General features: G+C 37.9%; 1 protein-coding gene across 5 annotated transcripts in view; it reads right to left on the bottom strand.

Annotated features, from left to right (window-relative positions):
- Positions 1-17,716, bottom strand: part of gabrb3 (gamma-aminobutyric acid type A receptor subunit beta3) — a 458,372-nt gene that overhangs the window by 284,963 nt on the left and 155,693 nt on the right. For 3 of the 5 annotated variants that reach the window (XM_051927197.1, XM_051927198.1, XM_051927196.1), the window contains exons 3-4: positions 14,603-14,694; positions 14,337-14,404 (exon numbers count right to left, since the gene is read on the bottom strand). In XM_051927197.1, coding sequence (XP_051783157.1) covers positions 14,337-14,404; positions 14,603-14,694 — 160 coding nt within the window. Of the gene's footprint in view, positions 1-14,336; positions 14,405-14,602; positions 14,695-14,785; positions 15,672-17,716 lie in introns of those variants that run through there. The other 2 variants (XM_051927199.1, XM_028800035.2) reach the window with 2 other exon arrangements.

Genomic DNA, 17,716 nt, shown 5'->3' with positions numbered 1-17,716 from the left:
TTTCACCTCCGTAACATATCACGTGTTCACTCCTTCCTCTCCTTCTCTAATGCTTTTATCACATCCCACATCGATTATTGTAATTCCATACTGGAAGGTGCCCCTTCTAATCTTATATCACAGCTCCAGCTTATTCAAAACTCAGCTGCAAGAGTCCTTACTTGAAACAGCAGCAGCGAGCACATCACACCCATCCTGCTCCGTCTTCACTGGCTTCCTGTGTCTTACAGAATCGAATATAAAATCCTACCAATAACTTACAAAGCCTTAAATAACCTCGCGCCAAACTACATCAGTGACCTTCTCCATCACTATGTGCCTGCCCACTAAGGTCCTTTGATACTGGTAATCTTGTTGTGTCCCACACTGATCTACACTCCATGGGTGACAGGGCCTTCAGCTGTATAGCGCCCAGACTCTGGAATGACCTACCAAAATTAATTAGATCAGCTGACTCCATTAATTCTTTTAAAAAACAACTCAAAAGTCATCTGTTCAGGAAGGCTTTTAGCTCTACTTGAATTTATTACCCTTCTCTCAGTTTACTTCTCTGTCAAGATGCTCATGTAACCTGTATGTGTGTGTGCAAGACCATCAATTATGTTGTCTGTTAGGCTTTTTTTCTCTGAATTCACTGTCATAATCTTCTTTATTTATTTACCTGGTTTGTACAATGCTATATACTGTATACCCTGCCATTCTTTCTTATATTCTGTAAGTGCCTTGAGCATGGGAAAGGCGCTATATAAATAAAATTTATTATTATTATTATTAACTTTATGAGCCAATTTTTGTTTCTATCATCTATGGGGGAGAAATGAAAGCTTTAGATTCGTCAAAAATATCAACCCCCAAGTTTTCAACAGATTGATGTTTTAGGGTTCCTGGATGCCAGAAACATCAATATCTCAATGATGGATGTGTTTGTGTGTTTCAGTTTCCTGAGGATGGTCTAGAGATAAAACGGCTGGAAGGAAAAATACCAAACTCGAAACTCAAGCCAGTCATAAGATGATGATTAGTTTTTAAGTCAAATCGTGCAAGAGAAAGAGGCACTCTAGAGGAACCCTCAAATACTGTACTTCTGCAATTAATTATGAATTCTTCTTATCAAATTGCTATCATAATGACCTATTTTATGATCAGAAAGATCAGCGTCAGAGCGGTAAATAATTACTGAAATGTTATAGAATAGTTTGGATAACTTGGTTCCTACGGTGCAAAGCCTACTGATGCTCATGTCCAAATTTTTTAATTTATATTAGGTGCACTTATTTTATTTAAATGTGAAATTTGTATTTATTTTTTATGTACATCTTACATTTATGTTGCATTTTTATTTGCTTTTTTCACTTTATTATTATTTTTCTATTTTCTATACAAATGTAAAATTTATTGTGTGGTTTAATGTATACATTTTTTACAGAATTAAAATAAAATATTTCTATTTATCAACTTCTCCCTTTTGATCTTATTAATTTAGACTTTGCACTATTGAAATGGTAATAAATTTCACCTTGTTGAGACTCGGGTCAGGGTGTGTTGGAGTGTGTAATAGAGTTTTTTTGTACTCCAAGTGACAGGGAATATCACCTCCGAGCAGTCCCTGTCTATCCTCAGCATCCTAAAGCTGTTTGCCAAAGGCCATTGTAGGCCTCCTTTTTAACTCAGGGACTTTCCTTTGGACTTTCTATTGCTCTTGCCTCTGGCAATCCCTTGTCAACTAGACAACCTTCAAAAACAGGCAGAATTTTACAAGTTATTAGTTATTCAGGGGGGTGTTTTGATCCTAGTAAATATCAACCCATTCTACTATTTTTGCTTTTGTAGTTTTGTGATATGCCTAATGAACATCATACAGTGCATCCGGAAAGTATTCACAGCGCATCACTTTTTCCACATTTTGTTATGTTACAGCCTTATTCCAAAATAAATTAATTTTTTTCCTCAGAATTCTACACGCAACACCCCATAATAACAACATGAAAAAAGTTTACTTGAGGTTTTTGCAAATTTATTAAAAATAAAAAAATTGAGAAAGCACATGTACATAAGTATTCACAACCTTTGCCGTGAAGCTCAAAATTGAGCTCAGGTGCATCCTGTTTCCCCTGATCATCCTTGAGATGTTTCTACAGCTTAATTGGAGTCCACCTGTGGTAAATTCAGTTGACTGGACATGATTTGGAAAGGCACACCCCTGTTCCCACAGTTGGCAGTTCATGTCAGAGCACAAACCAAGCATGAAGTCAAAGGAATTGTCTGTAGACCTCCGAGACAGGATTGTCTCGAGGCACAAATCTGGGGAAGGTTACAGGAAAATTTCTGCTGCTTTGAAGGTCCCAATGAGCACAGTGGCCTCCATCATCCGTAAGTGGAAGAGTTCGAAACCACCAGGACTCTTCCTAGAGCTGGCCGGCCATCTAAACTGAGCGATCAGAGGAGAAGGGCCTTAGTCAGGGAGGTGACCAAGAACCCGATGGTCATTCTGTCAGAGCTCCAGAGGTCCTCTGTGGAGAGAGGAGAACCTTCCAGAAGGACAACCATCTCTGCAGCAATCCACCAATCAGGCCTGTATGGTAGAGTGGCCAGACGGAAGCCACTCCTTAGTAAAAGGCACATGGCAGTCCACCTGGAGTTTGCCAAAAGGCACCTGAAGGACTCTCAGACCATGAGAAAGAAAATTCTCTGGTCTGATGAGACAGAGATTGAACTCTTTGGTGTGAATGCCAGGCATCACGTTTGGAGGAAACCAAGCACCGCTCATCACCAGGCCAATACCATCCCTACAGCCCCAGTGGGGATGTTTTTCAGCAGCAGGAACTGGGAGACTAGTCAGGATAAAGGGAAAGATGACTACAGCAATGTACAGAGACATCCTGGATGAAAACCTGCTCCAGAGCACTCTTAACCTCAGACTGGGGCGACGGTTCATCTTTCAGCAGGACAACGGCCCAAAGCACACAGCCAATATATCAAAGGAGTGGCTTCAGGACAACTCTGTGAATGTCCTTGAGTTGCCCAGCCAGAGCCCAGACTTGAATCTGATTGAACATCTCTGGAGAGATCTTAAAATGGCTGTGCACTGACGCTTCCCATCCAAACTGATGGAGCTTGAGAGGTATGCAAAGAGGAATGGGCGAAAGTGGCCAAGGATAGGTGTGCCAAGCTTGTGGCATCATATTCAAAAAGACTTGAGGCTGGAATTGCTGCCAAAGGTGCATCGGCAAAGTATTGAGCAAAGGCTGTAAATACTTATGTACATGTGATTTCTCACTTTTTTTATTTTTAATAAATTTGCAAAAACCTCAAGTAAACTTTTTTCACGTTGTCATTATAGGGTGTTGTGTGTAGAATTCTGAGGAAAAAAATTAATTTAATCCATTTTGGAATAAGGCTGTAACATAACAAAATGTGGAAAAAGTGATGAGCTGTGAATACTTTCCGGACGCACTATATGTGCAAAATAAATAACCAAGGCAATTATGACATCAATAATCAGGTGTAGCAATATATAATTCACTTTAAATGAAATTGTGAAAACATTTGTAATTATATTAAAATCATAAAATAATTTTATATATTATTACATGGGCAGCACGGTGGTGCAGTGGGTAGTGTGCAGTTAGGAAACCCAGGTTCGCTTCCTGGGTCCTCCCTACGTGGAGTTTGCATGTTCTCCCCGTGTCTGCGTGGGTTTCCTCCCACAGTCCAAAAACATGCAGGTTAGGTGCATTGGTGATTCTAAATTGTCCCTTGTGTGTGTGTGTGTGTGCGTGCGCCCTGCAGTGGGCTGGTGCCCTGCCCGGGGTTTGTTTCCTGCCTTGTGCCCTGTGTTGGCTGGGATTGGCTCCAGCAGACCCCCGTGACCCTGTAGTTAGGATATAGCGGGTTGGATAATGGATGGATATTATTGCGCTGCAAATGATTATTAGTTTAATAATTGCCTTTTATTTATTTTTCACAAATGTTATTTCATATATGCCATCTTTGACACTGTATTTTCTGCTTTAAAATCCACCGATTCTGAACTCTGAACTCTTCAGCGACTGTCTGGAGTATGAATATACTATACAACCAGATTATTCAAAAGTTTATGCAATATGCATTAGTGTCTGTTCATTATCATCAATTAGTAAGGAAGTTGGGAAATTTAGCAATTTTATATTGCCTCTCAGAATTGTGGTTCACTGAAGGGAATTTCATTTCTTGTCAAAACAAATATTGCATATCTGCTTAATACATGCTAATTTAGAAGTCATGGACATGGATGATAACGCACTGTGATGAAATGTAATTCATGTGATAAAAGGAATCTTTGGACTGAGCTGTAATATTTGAAGTGGGCATCAAAACTGGTTGTTTTGTAAACGCAAACCTTTTACAACAATTAATTTCATAAAGATTCTCAGTTTTCAGACTAAGCAATGTGTATACATTTTGTAATCATTTAAAGTATTTCCATTGTTATCTGGTCTAATGTAAAGGTCTTAACAGTAATTACTCATCACAGATATATTACTAGCGTCAAGAGCCAGAGCACTCCCTTTACCAGTTAGACGGGAATAAAGATGGGAAAGAGTCTTAAGCCAGCAAGTTAATGACTTTGGCCATTTCCTCCTTGGTGACATCTGCGTTGACTTGGAACAAGAACCTCGATGTACAGCCTAATTCCCCCCACTGGTCCATTAGTAAAAAGCCTTCCAATCCAAAAGACAGCAGTCTCAATACCCAAGAGGAATTTAGGGCAGACTCTGACAGAAACCAAGAGAGAAAGGCAATTTGCACATCTCACTAAAAATATTAATCATGTGTAGATGTCTGCCAACAATGCTATTGTGTCTTTGTATTTTTTTCCAGCTAAAAAATGAGGAAGACGTGATGGGTCTCCAAGCCTTTGTTTTTAGTTTTTTTAACACATTTTTTAATACTACTTATTGCAGCATTCATGTAAAAAGTACAAATATTTAATGGAGATAACATTGTGAAAGTTTGTACATACAGTGATTCATAATTTAAATTCATTTAGTTTCAAATTCCATCATCTTCCTAACAACTTATCCATTGCAGGACCACGGGGTATCTGGAGCATATCATAGCAATTACAAGGTGAAAGGCAGGAACAACACCTAGACAGTGTGCCAGCCCATTACAGGATAAACAAATACACACGGGCCAATTTAGCAACAACAATTCACCTAACCTGCTGTTCTCTCAACTATGAGAGGAAATCCACAAAGACATGGGGAGAATATGCAAACTCCAAATGTGGAATACCCCAGGAGTAACTCCCGGTCACCTTATTGTGATGCAACATCTCTACCACTGCACCATCATGCTGCCTACACATGAAAAAATCCATTTTAAAATAGATTTGTTAACTAGAGTGAGTGGCTGTTTTTGTACGATGGGCTGTGGTGGCTTGCACTATAACAAAGAACAAAGTGGCCAAATATATAGGAAAAACAAACATACAAAGGTAAATGTATGGTTTGTCCAGTATGAGAATTCACACCTTTGAACTGATCACTGCCAAACTCAGCACAGCTTCCCTGTTTGTGCAGGGAAAAACAAAAAGTTATGTTATACTCAAATTTTTCTCATTAGAAAATTTAATTTAGTGACCACACTTGCACTATATAAGTGAAGTTCACTTAGGATGCGTTTTTGAGACTTAACACAGGAATACAAAGTTGCACTCATGTATGGGTTTAGTCAGTGAAATTTTGGTTTAGGGTCAACATACTTCTTCCATTTAGATTTAGTGATTGCACCAGACATTTTTCAACCACAGGCAACACCGGGCCCCTTTGGTAATTAGTCACAGTAACTTTCATTACTAAAATTAAATTCTGGAATTGTCTTTCTTTGAGGAATTCTCTGACTTGATGTCAATCTTAATTACGAACTATGACACACTCTTAATAGTCGGCGACTTTAATTTTCATATAGATAATCAATGTGACCAAAAAGTAAAAGAATTTATGAACCTCCTGGACTCTTTTGATTTGAGACAGCTCGTTAATCAGCCTACACATAAAGCAGGTCATACAATAGACTTAGTAATTACTAAAGGACTAAAAGTTGATATAAAGCAGGTCATTGATACGGGTCTATCAGACCATTTTCTTCTTCTTTTTAATATAGAAATAATGAAAGAAAACACTCATGAGAAGCATATTGTTAAAAAACGCTTCTTTGACTCATCAGCAGCTTTAAAACTTACAAACATTCTAAGCAATCAGTCCGTTTATAGTGCCAACTATAATAGCGAGGATAATGTAAATAGTAAGGTGGAAAGATTTAATACTAAGGTGAGAGCTGCTGTTGACTCAGTTGCACCTGAAAAGACAGTTGAAAAATTTTCTAGCATTGTTATACCATGGAAGACCCAAAGAGTGTCTGATTTAAAGAGAACATGCCGTAGAGCTGAGCGTAAATGGAGGAAGACTAAACTAACTATTGACTATGAAATATTAAAAGTTAAAATAACAGAATACAATAACACAGTCCGTCTTGAGAGGCGCTGCTATTTCTCTAAGATTATAAATAACAATGCTAGTAATCCCAGAGTCTTATTCTCGACGATTGATCGTCTGTTAAACCCAGGTAACTCAAAGGAATGCCTCCTAAGTACTTCCAGTAAAACCTGTGAGGCTATCGCTGTATTTTTCAATCAAAAAATTAATGATATTAGAAATAACATAGTATATCTCCCCAACACTAAGGATCCTCCTAAACCCCAGTATTCTGTAATAAACAAATTAAATTCTTTCACTAGGATAGATTTACCTGATTTACATAAAATAATTTCTCAAATAAAACCCTCCACCTGTGCCCTTGACCCAATACCAACAAAATTTTTCAAAGAAGTATCGGGCGTGCTAACTGATAATGTTCTTGACATAGTAAATTCGTCATTAGATACGGGGGTCTTCCCAGACTGTCTTAAGACTGCTGTAGTTAAACCCCTACTTAAGAAAAATAATCTCGACCCCTCTGCTCTTGAAAATTATAGACCCATCTCTAACCTGCCTTTCTTAAGTAAAATTCTAGAGAAGGCAGTCATTATGCAGTTAAATGAGCACCTCAATAAACATGCTATTCTTGATAAATTTCAGTCAGGTTTTAGAACAAATCACAGCACAGAAACTGCACTCGTTAAAGTAGTAAATGACTTGCGGGTAAATGCAGACAGAGGCCATTTATCTGTTCTCATCCTCTTAGATCTGAGTGCTGCATTTGACACCATTGATCATAATATTCTTAAGAATCGCCTTAGTCAATGGGTGGGCCTCTCTGGCAGCGTCTTAAATTGGTTTGAATCCTACCTGGCAGGGAGAAAATTCTTTGTTAGTTGTGGTAATTATAATTCAAAGACACATGATATCCTATATGGTGTTCCACAAGGCTCTATCCTGGGTCCACTGCTCTTCTCAATCTATATGCTTCCATTAGGTCAGATTATCTCGGGACATAACGTGAGCTACCACAGCTATGCTGATGACACACAGCTGTATTTATCAATAGCACCCGATGACCCTGAATCTCTTGATTCGCTAACACAATGTCTAACCTGTATCTCAGAATGGATGAATAGTAACTTTCTCAAATTAAATAAAGAGAAAAACGAAATCTTAGTGATTGGCAATAATGGATACAATGAGGCTATTGGAAATAAACTGGATGCATTAGGATTAAAAGTCAAAACGGAGGTAAAAAGCTTAGGGGTAACCATTGACTGTAATCTGAATTTTAAATCACATATTAATCAGATCACTAGGACAGCATTTTTTCACTTAAGAAACATAGCAAAAGTTAGACCTCTTATATCATCGAAAGATGCAGAGAAATTAGTTCACGCGTTTGTTTTCAGTCGGCTAGATTACAGTAACGCACTCCTCTCAGGACTACCCAAAAAAGACATAAATCGTTTGCAACTAGTGCAGAATGCAGCTGCTAGAATCCTTACCAGGAAAAGAAAATCCGAACACATTTCTTCAGTTTTGATGTCACTACACTGGTTACCTGTGTCATTCAGAACTGACTTTAAAATTCTGCTTATGGTTTATAAAGCCTTAAATAATCTCACTCCATCTTATATATCGGAATGTCTGACACCTTATATTCCAAATCATAACCTCAGATCCTCAACTGAGTGTCTCCTTAGAATTCCAAGAGCAAAACTTAAAAGAAGTGGTGAGGCGGCCTTCTGCTGTTATGCACCTAAAATCTGGAATAGCCTGCCAGTAGGAATTCGCCAGGCTAATACAGTGGAGCACTTTAAAAAACTGCTGAAAACACATTATTTTAACATGGCTTTCTCATAACTTCACTGTAATTTAATCCTGATACTCTGTATATCCAATTCATTATAATAACTATTCATTCAAAATCTGTACTAACCCCTACTCTCTCTTCTGTTTCCTTTTCCGGTGTCCTTTTGGTGGTGGCTTGCGCCACCACCATCTACCCAAAGCTCCATGATGTTCCAACAATGATGGATGGATTAAAAGCCAGAAGTCTGTATGACCATCAGCATCAAGTGACTCCGTGAGAACCCTAACTACAAAGAGGACTATTTCATTTATGTTAGGTAGAATGCCCAGAGGGGACTGGGCGGTCTCGTGGCCTGGAACCCCTACAGATTTTACTTTTTTCTCCAGCCATCTGGAGTTTTTTTTTTTTGTTTTTTTCTGTCCACCCTGGCCATCGGACCTTACTCCTTTTCTATGTTAACTAATGTTATCTTATTTTAATTTTGTATTTTGTCTTTTATTTTTCTTTTCTTTTCTTCATTATGTAAAGCACTTTGAGCTACTTTTTGTATGAAAATGTGCTATATAAATAAAAAATGTTGTTGTTGTTGTTGTTGTATCACCATAAATGACAATGAATGCATTTAGTTCCTCTATTATGATTCATAACTAATTCTTTTTCATTATAATAAAAAATATCAATCAATCCTTTAAACAATTTATTTTTTCCAGTGTAGGATTTCAGGTATCCGATATCTAACATATGAACACTGGGAGCAAAGTGGGAACTGCCTCCAGCTGGGATGCCATTTTATTGCAGTTATGGATATACCTACCGTCAAAAAAATAATAATAATTAAAAAAAAAAGCAGACCAATTTAGAGGTTCCAGTTAACTCAACAGGCATGTATTTGGGAGATGGTAAGAAACCAGAATATCTTGAGAAAACCAACAAGGACACAGGGGGCATAAGGCCAGGTTTCTGGAGCTGATTGTCTTGCTTTATGTCATAAAGTATGTGAGAATGAAACTAAAACAAACAATATTCCTTTTTGTCTCACCTCAGCTTTTTAAAAATCATATTTACGGCATGTGTCATGTTTTTGTATACCTTTTAGCAAGGTTCTGATATCTTATTTTTAATAGTTATTACATGCTTTTAATACAGTGCCTTCCTTTTTCAAATGTTATACTACTTCTCTCTTCCTTTGTGCGTAAGCAGGCACTTGTGTTTGGTTGAATTTAATCTTTGCCTTCTCAGGCACCCTATTTTAGTATTTTATTACCACATTTTCTTGGAAAAAAAATTAACTTCTGTTTTCACCATGACACTAACAAAATTCCTCATTAAAAGGTTTCTGGCAATTTCACAGAAATATCCCAGGTGAGAAATAAACCTGGGGTTGAAGTAGGAGAAGTGGAAGTGCTACTTTTCCATTTATTAATATCTAATTACAGTTCCAAATTAATCCACTTATACATAACCTTAATTTTTTTATCCAAATTAAGGTTATTGAGAGTTGAAGCCATACTAGCAGCAAATAATGACATTAGTTCGTTAAAGGACACAATGGAAAATGAATACACATTCTTACCCTAAGGTGTTTTACAAACGCTAATTTACCTCACAGTACTAAGTTTGCATGGAGAAAGATATGCAAACAGGGGAGAACATACATGTATAAATATGTATAAATTCAACACAGAATGGGCAAGAATCCAGCAGGCAGGTGAATTAAATGTTAGAGTAGTATGAACCCTCTTTTGTGTACTTCTGGAATTTGTTTTGATAATCACTTATTACTTGTTCAGGTTTTTAATTTTAATAAAATTTCTCATTTTAATGAGGTTATTGTGGTGACATTTTGTAGTTAAAGGGATTTGTTGGTGCCACCATTTTAGGATTCATGTTCATGGCTGCAGCCATGTTAATAGAAATCATATCCTCTGCTGGTCACATGATCACAGATGTCGCTATATGTAAGCTTTTGGATAATCCAAGAAAAGAAAAAAAGAAAGAAAAATAAAAGAAAAACTGAACTACTTTAGATAGGAAAGAACATGTTAGTCTGGTTAAGATCCTTGCTTTATCTTTGAATTATAAATTGTGGTGGATTGCCGGCATTTTACTCCGGCCCTCACCCCCAGACTGCCAGGAAGAGCTCTCCGGACAGCATAAACGTGCCCCGAGTTCCAGCAGGGCCTCATGGACTTTGTAGTTTCTACACACAGCCCTGCTGGATACCTTGGGGGCCACCAGGCGTCGCTGTAGGAGGGCTCGTGGGCTCTTATGTGCCCTATAACCCAGGAGTACGTCATGGTCACGTGACAGGAAGAAACGACGTGCTCCCGGGCTAAAGAAAAGGACTGTTTACCCTGACCCGGAAGGAATAAGGAACTGTGGACTGTTGGACAGGAACACCTCCAGGTCAGGGTGTATAAAGGGACTCTGGGAAGCCCAGTACATTGAGCTGAGCTGGGAGGTAGGAGGGCGAAGTGTCTGGGCGAGGATGAAAGAGAGTGTGTATTTGTGAGAATTATTATATGAGTAGTGTGGTGTGTAGAGTGCTTGGTGCACTGTGTAAAAACAAAATAAATAGTTGTTATACTTTTACTTCGTGTTTGGAGTGGTACCTGAGGGTCCAAGAGGTGGACAAAGACCTTATCTGCTACAAAATTTTCCCATAATGTCTGGAACTAGACAGCCATGTTAATCATAACATTTGGTACTTGAACAATTGCCTGTCCACTTCTGACTTTTCCCAACAGTCAATTCCCTGTTCATCTATTACTCTTGCTAAACTGAAAGAGCACATTGACTTTACATGTACTCATAATACAGAGGAAATACTCAATAGACAAGGAGAAAGCAGGAGGAGATTTAATAATGTTCCAGTCAGGTCTCTTCAACTCTAATTCAAAATACCACTTAAACTTTGATCAGGTAGGGCACACACACAAGCATTTAGGATTGATGTGTTGTACTTGTGTGTTACGAGTCTCCATTACCCTGTACCATTCCTTATTGTTATTAGTGTTGGTTTTACAATAAATCTTGTTCTTTTCTATAATTTGGCCTCTTTGTCATTATTTGGGTTATGGATCAGCTTCAAGAGCTCACCCACTCAGCCACACAATGTATATTTTGTGTCATGGGCAGCCTAAATAATTCTGAAAATGAAATTCATAAATGTTCATTCAATTTGTTTCATATATCACTTTTTAAATTTGAAATGAATCTGTCTAGTTGGTAGACAGAAAACAGAACAGTATTCCATTATGCACAATAATGCCAATATGCATAAGGAACCTTTATTTTTTAATGCTGCATATAAGGTTTATCACCCTGTCTCAGGATCCCATCAGCAAGATTCAGCTTTGTTTACACTGACAGAAATGAAATGATGGCCATAGAACTGGAACCATCCCCAAGAGACCTATGATTCCTAGTGCCTGATTTGCATGAACTCAAGGGTAGCTGACAGGCAGACACTTGCTTTAAGCAAGCTGCCTTTCATGTTTTTTTTATATATTTACACACATACACAGGCACACAGGCAGATGCATGCTGAGGCCAGCCAGGCTGTTTCAGCATTTTACTAGACATTGCATTCCATGTTTGTTCAGTTCCAAGTAAACACTGCAGAATAATTTCATTTTAATAATTCACAATGTGTTTACACATTTTCAGTAACAATTTTTATTAAATAGATATAATGAATGATAATGCTTAAGTCAATTTCCATTACTGTCTAAAATAACTAATACCTCAAACAGATGATAATACATTTGAAAATTTATTTTTGATACTTCTTCCTGGATTTTAAAAATGTATTAAATTACTGCCTGGGAGGTGCTCTGTAGTTCAAGATTTTAAAAGCTTATTTCTAAAAATAATTCATTGGTAATCGTCACACATCCCAAAGATGTATATAAAAGTTTAACTGTCAGCTCCTAACTCAACACCTGTGAGTAAGTGAGTGTTCACATGAGTATACCTAGCAATGGATTACTACTCCATCCAGAGCTTTGCACCCAGTACTACTGGGAAATAGGTACCAGGTTTAACTAACCCTGAACACATGTATAAAACACTGCATATGGCACATTTAAATTACTTCTAAAATAAAACAAAGTGTAACAAAATGTATACTTAATGAAGATTTAAAATTGTAAAATGACAAAAGGTTTACATTACACAAATTGCAAAGTTGTTTTCTTTATTGCTAATATTTCTCATAAGAAAAAAAAAAACAAAAAACTACAGCACTAGGGGAGTAAATGAATTACTTAAGGGTGTTGACAACCAAGTCTTCTAATGCTTATAAACAACAAGTACTAAAAAAAACAGATTATCTAAATAAACACTTAGATTTTATAAGAGGGAAATATTTCAAAACTAGACATTTTTCTGTCATAAGTCTACATCTATATTTAAACTATACAATTTCACTCTAGATGTATTTATGTATTAAAGATTTACAAATACAGAATCTGTTAGATGAGAGGAAGATACGGATACCCTCCATATTTAGATCAGACATTTTCTCTTTTACCAGCTCTGAATGTTTTTTTGCTTCTTTAATTTGAATTGCATACCTAAGAATTCTGCCTATGAACTGTCGAACTGTTCTGGCAACCAATGGTTTCAGCTGAGCACACATATTCAAGACTAAAAAGACAATTACTAATTATTAATAATAAGATGATTATGATGATGGATATGAATACACTAGGTGGAAGACACCAGACTCACAAATGTGAGTTGTCCAAGCAGTAATGTCTTACTTTGTAAAATAAACTTTATTTAAATGAAATAAAAATCAGTCATTTCAATCAAAATACTCTGTGTACTGAAAAGTGCATTTCAGAGTTACTGGAGAGAAATTGCAAACTGTATTAAATTAGTGTTGAATTTAAGATCACAAACTGTTAGCTAGTGATCATATTCTATTGGCTGTCTTGGTGATATGACGAAAAGCAGTATTACTCACTATGTATGTATAAAACCTTGGTGTTCATTATTATTGATACTGTTTAATACAATATAAGTTGACACACTTACATATTGTAGCAGAATAATTGGTGCATATATATTCCATTGTAATATACAGTACTAACATTTTAATTACAATAAAATATACGAGCATAAACAGTAATCCATCGTGAATATGTAATTATAATAAAATATAATTATAAAAATAAAAAATATTCATATTTTCCATGAAAACAAAGTTATTGGAGGCTGTATCAATACCGACCTCCTCGCGAAACTAGAATAAAAAACTCAATCACTGGAAAGATTTCATTCCACAGAACAGCAGTCAATTTAAGCACCTCGCTTCCCGGACAGCTCCCCATATACTTTAAGCACCTCTTCTTCCGGACAGCTACCTGCTAGTCGCGCCCCTCAGCTTGGTTCTTCCTTACAGAAACACAACCTTTAAGTAATTAGCCGTCTCATAAAATGCACAAAACTATAACCCAGCACATCCCGATATGAAAGTCTAATTATTTCACACTCTAAACTACAAGTTAAAAAGCAAATTGATTCAAGGAAACTATCTACAGATTTAATTTGCAGTGTTTATTGGTATTCTCGTTACACTTTCTGTAATGAAGACGCATTCGTGGTTGGCTTAGCTCATTACTGAGTAGCTGAGACTAGGTGTTCGCAACTCCTATAAATAAAAACATCACACATAAGATTCCGAACACGCGTAACATCTAATTATCCCTTTCTTCACACTTAGCCGCACACATCATTTATTGTTCAATGTAAACTGCAAAACACTAACGAGAAACAGGCTTGTGGCAAAGGAAGGTTGAGACACCACGCAAAACAACGATGAGTATAACCACTCCTACGCAATACTGTATAATACATATGTCAACCATAAAAAGTCTATATGAGATCAAATTCAAATTAAGAAGTTATAATCAGAGGATTTATCTTTTCACGGGGACAATGTATGATGCACCTCCATCTCTCAAGTCTTACTTTTCTTTACCACATAGGTCGGTATTACGCGTGTGTGTTTGTATACTTGTCCCGCGTGGTGAGACGCAAGCACTTACCATGTTTACTTCGGAAACCATGTCTATACTGGCAACGTCTATGCTCATGCCAACAGCTACTGGAGCTCCTGTAGTTGGACAGAAAGATATAAGTTGTTATCTACAAAATGTAAAGTGTCTTGAAAGTGAAACTACAGTACATTTTTTCAGGTCATTTTATGATGAATTTGGTGGGGTTTGAAAAAGGGGTGGGGAGTAGGTAAGGGCGGCATGGTGGGGGAAATTCAGCGTTGAAGCTTTAGTAGAAACAAGAAGTATAAACGTACCTCCGAAATCCGGTCGTAGTCGAATGTCGTATCCTTTTAATAGTTTGTCCACAGTCTCTTTTACAAAAGACATGTTTCCCGGTTCGTTGGCGCTGGAAGGACAAGATGACGCTGTTATTTATACTGTTCAAATAATCACATTAAAAAATACTTAATCAGTGATTATCAACTTAAACCCCCTACCTCTGTGCGTAACACATCACTGCAACTATTACTGGCGCAGAAAAAACACCAAACAGTCGCCTTTTCTGAAAGCCCCACATTCCTCAATGTTTTTTATCTTCCTTCAATCGCGTTTTTAGGCAGCGTGTTAGCAGGGATAAAACCCACTACTGAAGCAATCCAGTCGATTGAGTAGATTCGTGTATTCCATTAACAGAGGTTTCGTGAAGCAGTCATTGTTGCAAAGTAATCACTTGTAAGTCTCAGTGTGATGCTTCTGTAACAATCCGTTGAGCCCAATACTCCTCGTATGTTACAGATGAAATTAAAAAGCACTCGGGAGAAATGATGCATTTTGACCTAGACTTTGCCTGCCATAACAGCGGGGTCTCTGGTGGCTGTATTTTAAGAAAGGTATTTACTCCATTTCGGCTTCAGCTTTTTTCCGCCTTTCACAGATTAAAATTGAACCCCCCTTTTAAGAAAGACACGCACGTCGATCCTAACAAGATTACGTTCACGCCATAGACATCATCTTGAATCAACACCTCCTGTCTTCTGTAATTCCATACCGTTGGCTGCAAACTGATTCACAGTTCCGTCCAAAAAAATGTTTATTTGGAGTTGCCCAGAACGATCACTGAAATGTGGCCCATCTATAGCCACGCTGACTTGAGTTTGTCGATAGAGACATGCCAGGCATCTGAGATTCACTAGCGACCACGTGATTGGAGAGGCTCGGTACTGTACGTAGGACACTCAGCCTCCAGGCTCCTTACAAAAACACGCGAAAAAGCTTGTTAGCGATGTACTTAAACAGTTTGCTGCCTGGCACAGCCCAGTATTAATTGATTTCTGATGTCTCACATATCACTTAGAAAGAAAATGCCGGCAGTGATGATAAAAAAGAAGCGGATAAAAGTGCTTCTCACTTTGCACTAATTATAGCGCAGAAAAGTGATTTACTCCTTGTGCCCCCTGCCCTCACCCACCCCCATGTAGTGCGCATTCATTTACATTTAATGCATTTCTCTGAGGTATAATGATTGAAGGATTAAAAAACATTTTTGTTTGACAACTTGTAGAGACATGACGAGCATCTTATATAATATTTATATATTTTATTTTCATTTTTAATGGGATAACTTTTTCTATTGTGGACTGTATTCTAGAGACAAACCATTAATTGGGAAAAATGTGCATGTATTTAACTGTTTCATGTGGCAAAGTAAGTTCTTAATATGATTTATCTGACAGGCAGATAGATAACAACTTTTGTTAGCTCACCTATCTATCTGTCTACCTATGCACTGCGTATATCTGAGGGCAAATATGACTTAAAACAGACTGACCAAATGTGCTTGTAACTGTTGTTATTCATTAAAATACCAATGACAAACTGTAACAAGGTGTAGAAACAAATTTAAAATAAACAAAAAAATATGAAAATTTTACCCACCCCACTTTGCTCCTGCAAACTCAGCATGAGCTCTTGTAATCTCTTTCAGTTCTTATAACACCCATTCTACCCAGTAACTCATGGCATAGGCAACCATTTACACCTTGTCCTGTGCTTAATTTTTGAGACAATAATGGAATCCATTTTAGGACCTGGAGTGTCATTTAAAGTCTTTTTCCTTCAATGCACTCTTATGGATTTTTTACACTCCTAAATCCCATATGTTTCAAGAATTTGATGGCCTTATAAACACACGCCATGACCTTACAGTGTAAATAATAGAATTATATTTATGCACAGTCTCCTCAGTACCATCTAGTGGCATGAAGGAATTGAGCTGGCACCATGTTTGTTTTCTGTAATACCTCCCTTGGCCCGGGTCTTGCACATAATTCTCTTCTGTAATTTATGGACTTCTTGCCCCCTCACCTTCACAAGCCCCTGTTTATCCACAGTACCCTTGGATGGATGTTTCTCATACCACATCCTTTAAGAAAACTGTCCTAGTCTGACATCCCTTTATATATATATATAATACATATTGATTGAGACTGGCGTCTACGGCCATTACCCGGCAGGGACACCAGCTGGATGGAAGGACCGCAGGAGAGAGCATCCACAAGGCACTGCCTTCCCTGGGACACTAGAGGGCAGCCCTCCTGCGCAGGTGTGGCACCATGGTTTCCCACATGGCACACAGGGAGTTGGAGTTTGGGACAGGCCTGTTGGGTTCCATGGGGGCCGCCAGGGGAAACTGCAGAGACCTACATTGGACTTCCACCACATCTGGGAATGATTCCAAGTAACGCTGATGTGCTACCTGGAGCAGTCCCTGAGCTGCATAAAAGGAGCCACCTCACTCCATCTGGAGAACCAGAGTCAGGTGAAAGAGGACAAAGTTTGCCAGGAGGAGTGGAGGTGGATGGAGAAGGAAAGAGAAAAGAAGAAGAATGTATTTGTGCCATGTACTGAGCTTTGGAACTGTGCTGTGAAAGTGGGAAATGAGAGAAAGTAAGGAAAAATAAAAACATGTAGAACTTGTGTCCTGCGTCTGTCTGTATCAGGTTTGGATGGCAGGACTGCCCTCTAGTAGTCACAATATACAGTACATACACACACACACACACACACAGACACACATATTACTTTCATCATTTTTAACAAGCTTCTCTCATATAGCCAAAGTTTACTCTAACATCAATAGGAATTGCTAATCTTGGAAGGAATGCCTACAGATCTTTAACAGGGTACTCTCATACATGCGTAGGGTACAGAGTGCATCACCATTCAGCAGAACTGTGTGTTTTGAAATTTGGAAGGAAACCAAAGATGCCATGCACCTGGAGAACACGCAACTGCCTTTCAGAAAACCTCTAGTCAGAAAGCAACCCAAGGTTAGAATGATGTGAAATGGCAATATGGCCTGTTGTGCTATTGGGTTACAGCAACTATAAAATGCCTTACAAAAACATTCAGACCCTTCACCTGACTCT

The sequence above is a fragment of the Erpetoichthys calabaricus genome, chromosome 4 (assembly GCF_900747795.2).
Source record: "Erpetoichthys calabaricus chromosome 4, fErpCal1.3, whole genome shotgun sequence".
In the NCBI taxonomy this organism is placed as follows: domain Eukaryota; kingdom Metazoa; phylum Chordata; class Cladistia; order Polypteriformes; family Polypteridae; genus Erpetoichthys; species Erpetoichthys calabaricus.
Note: the sequence above shows the minus strand (reverse complement) of the source record. Positions and strands in the feature narration are given on the sequence as shown.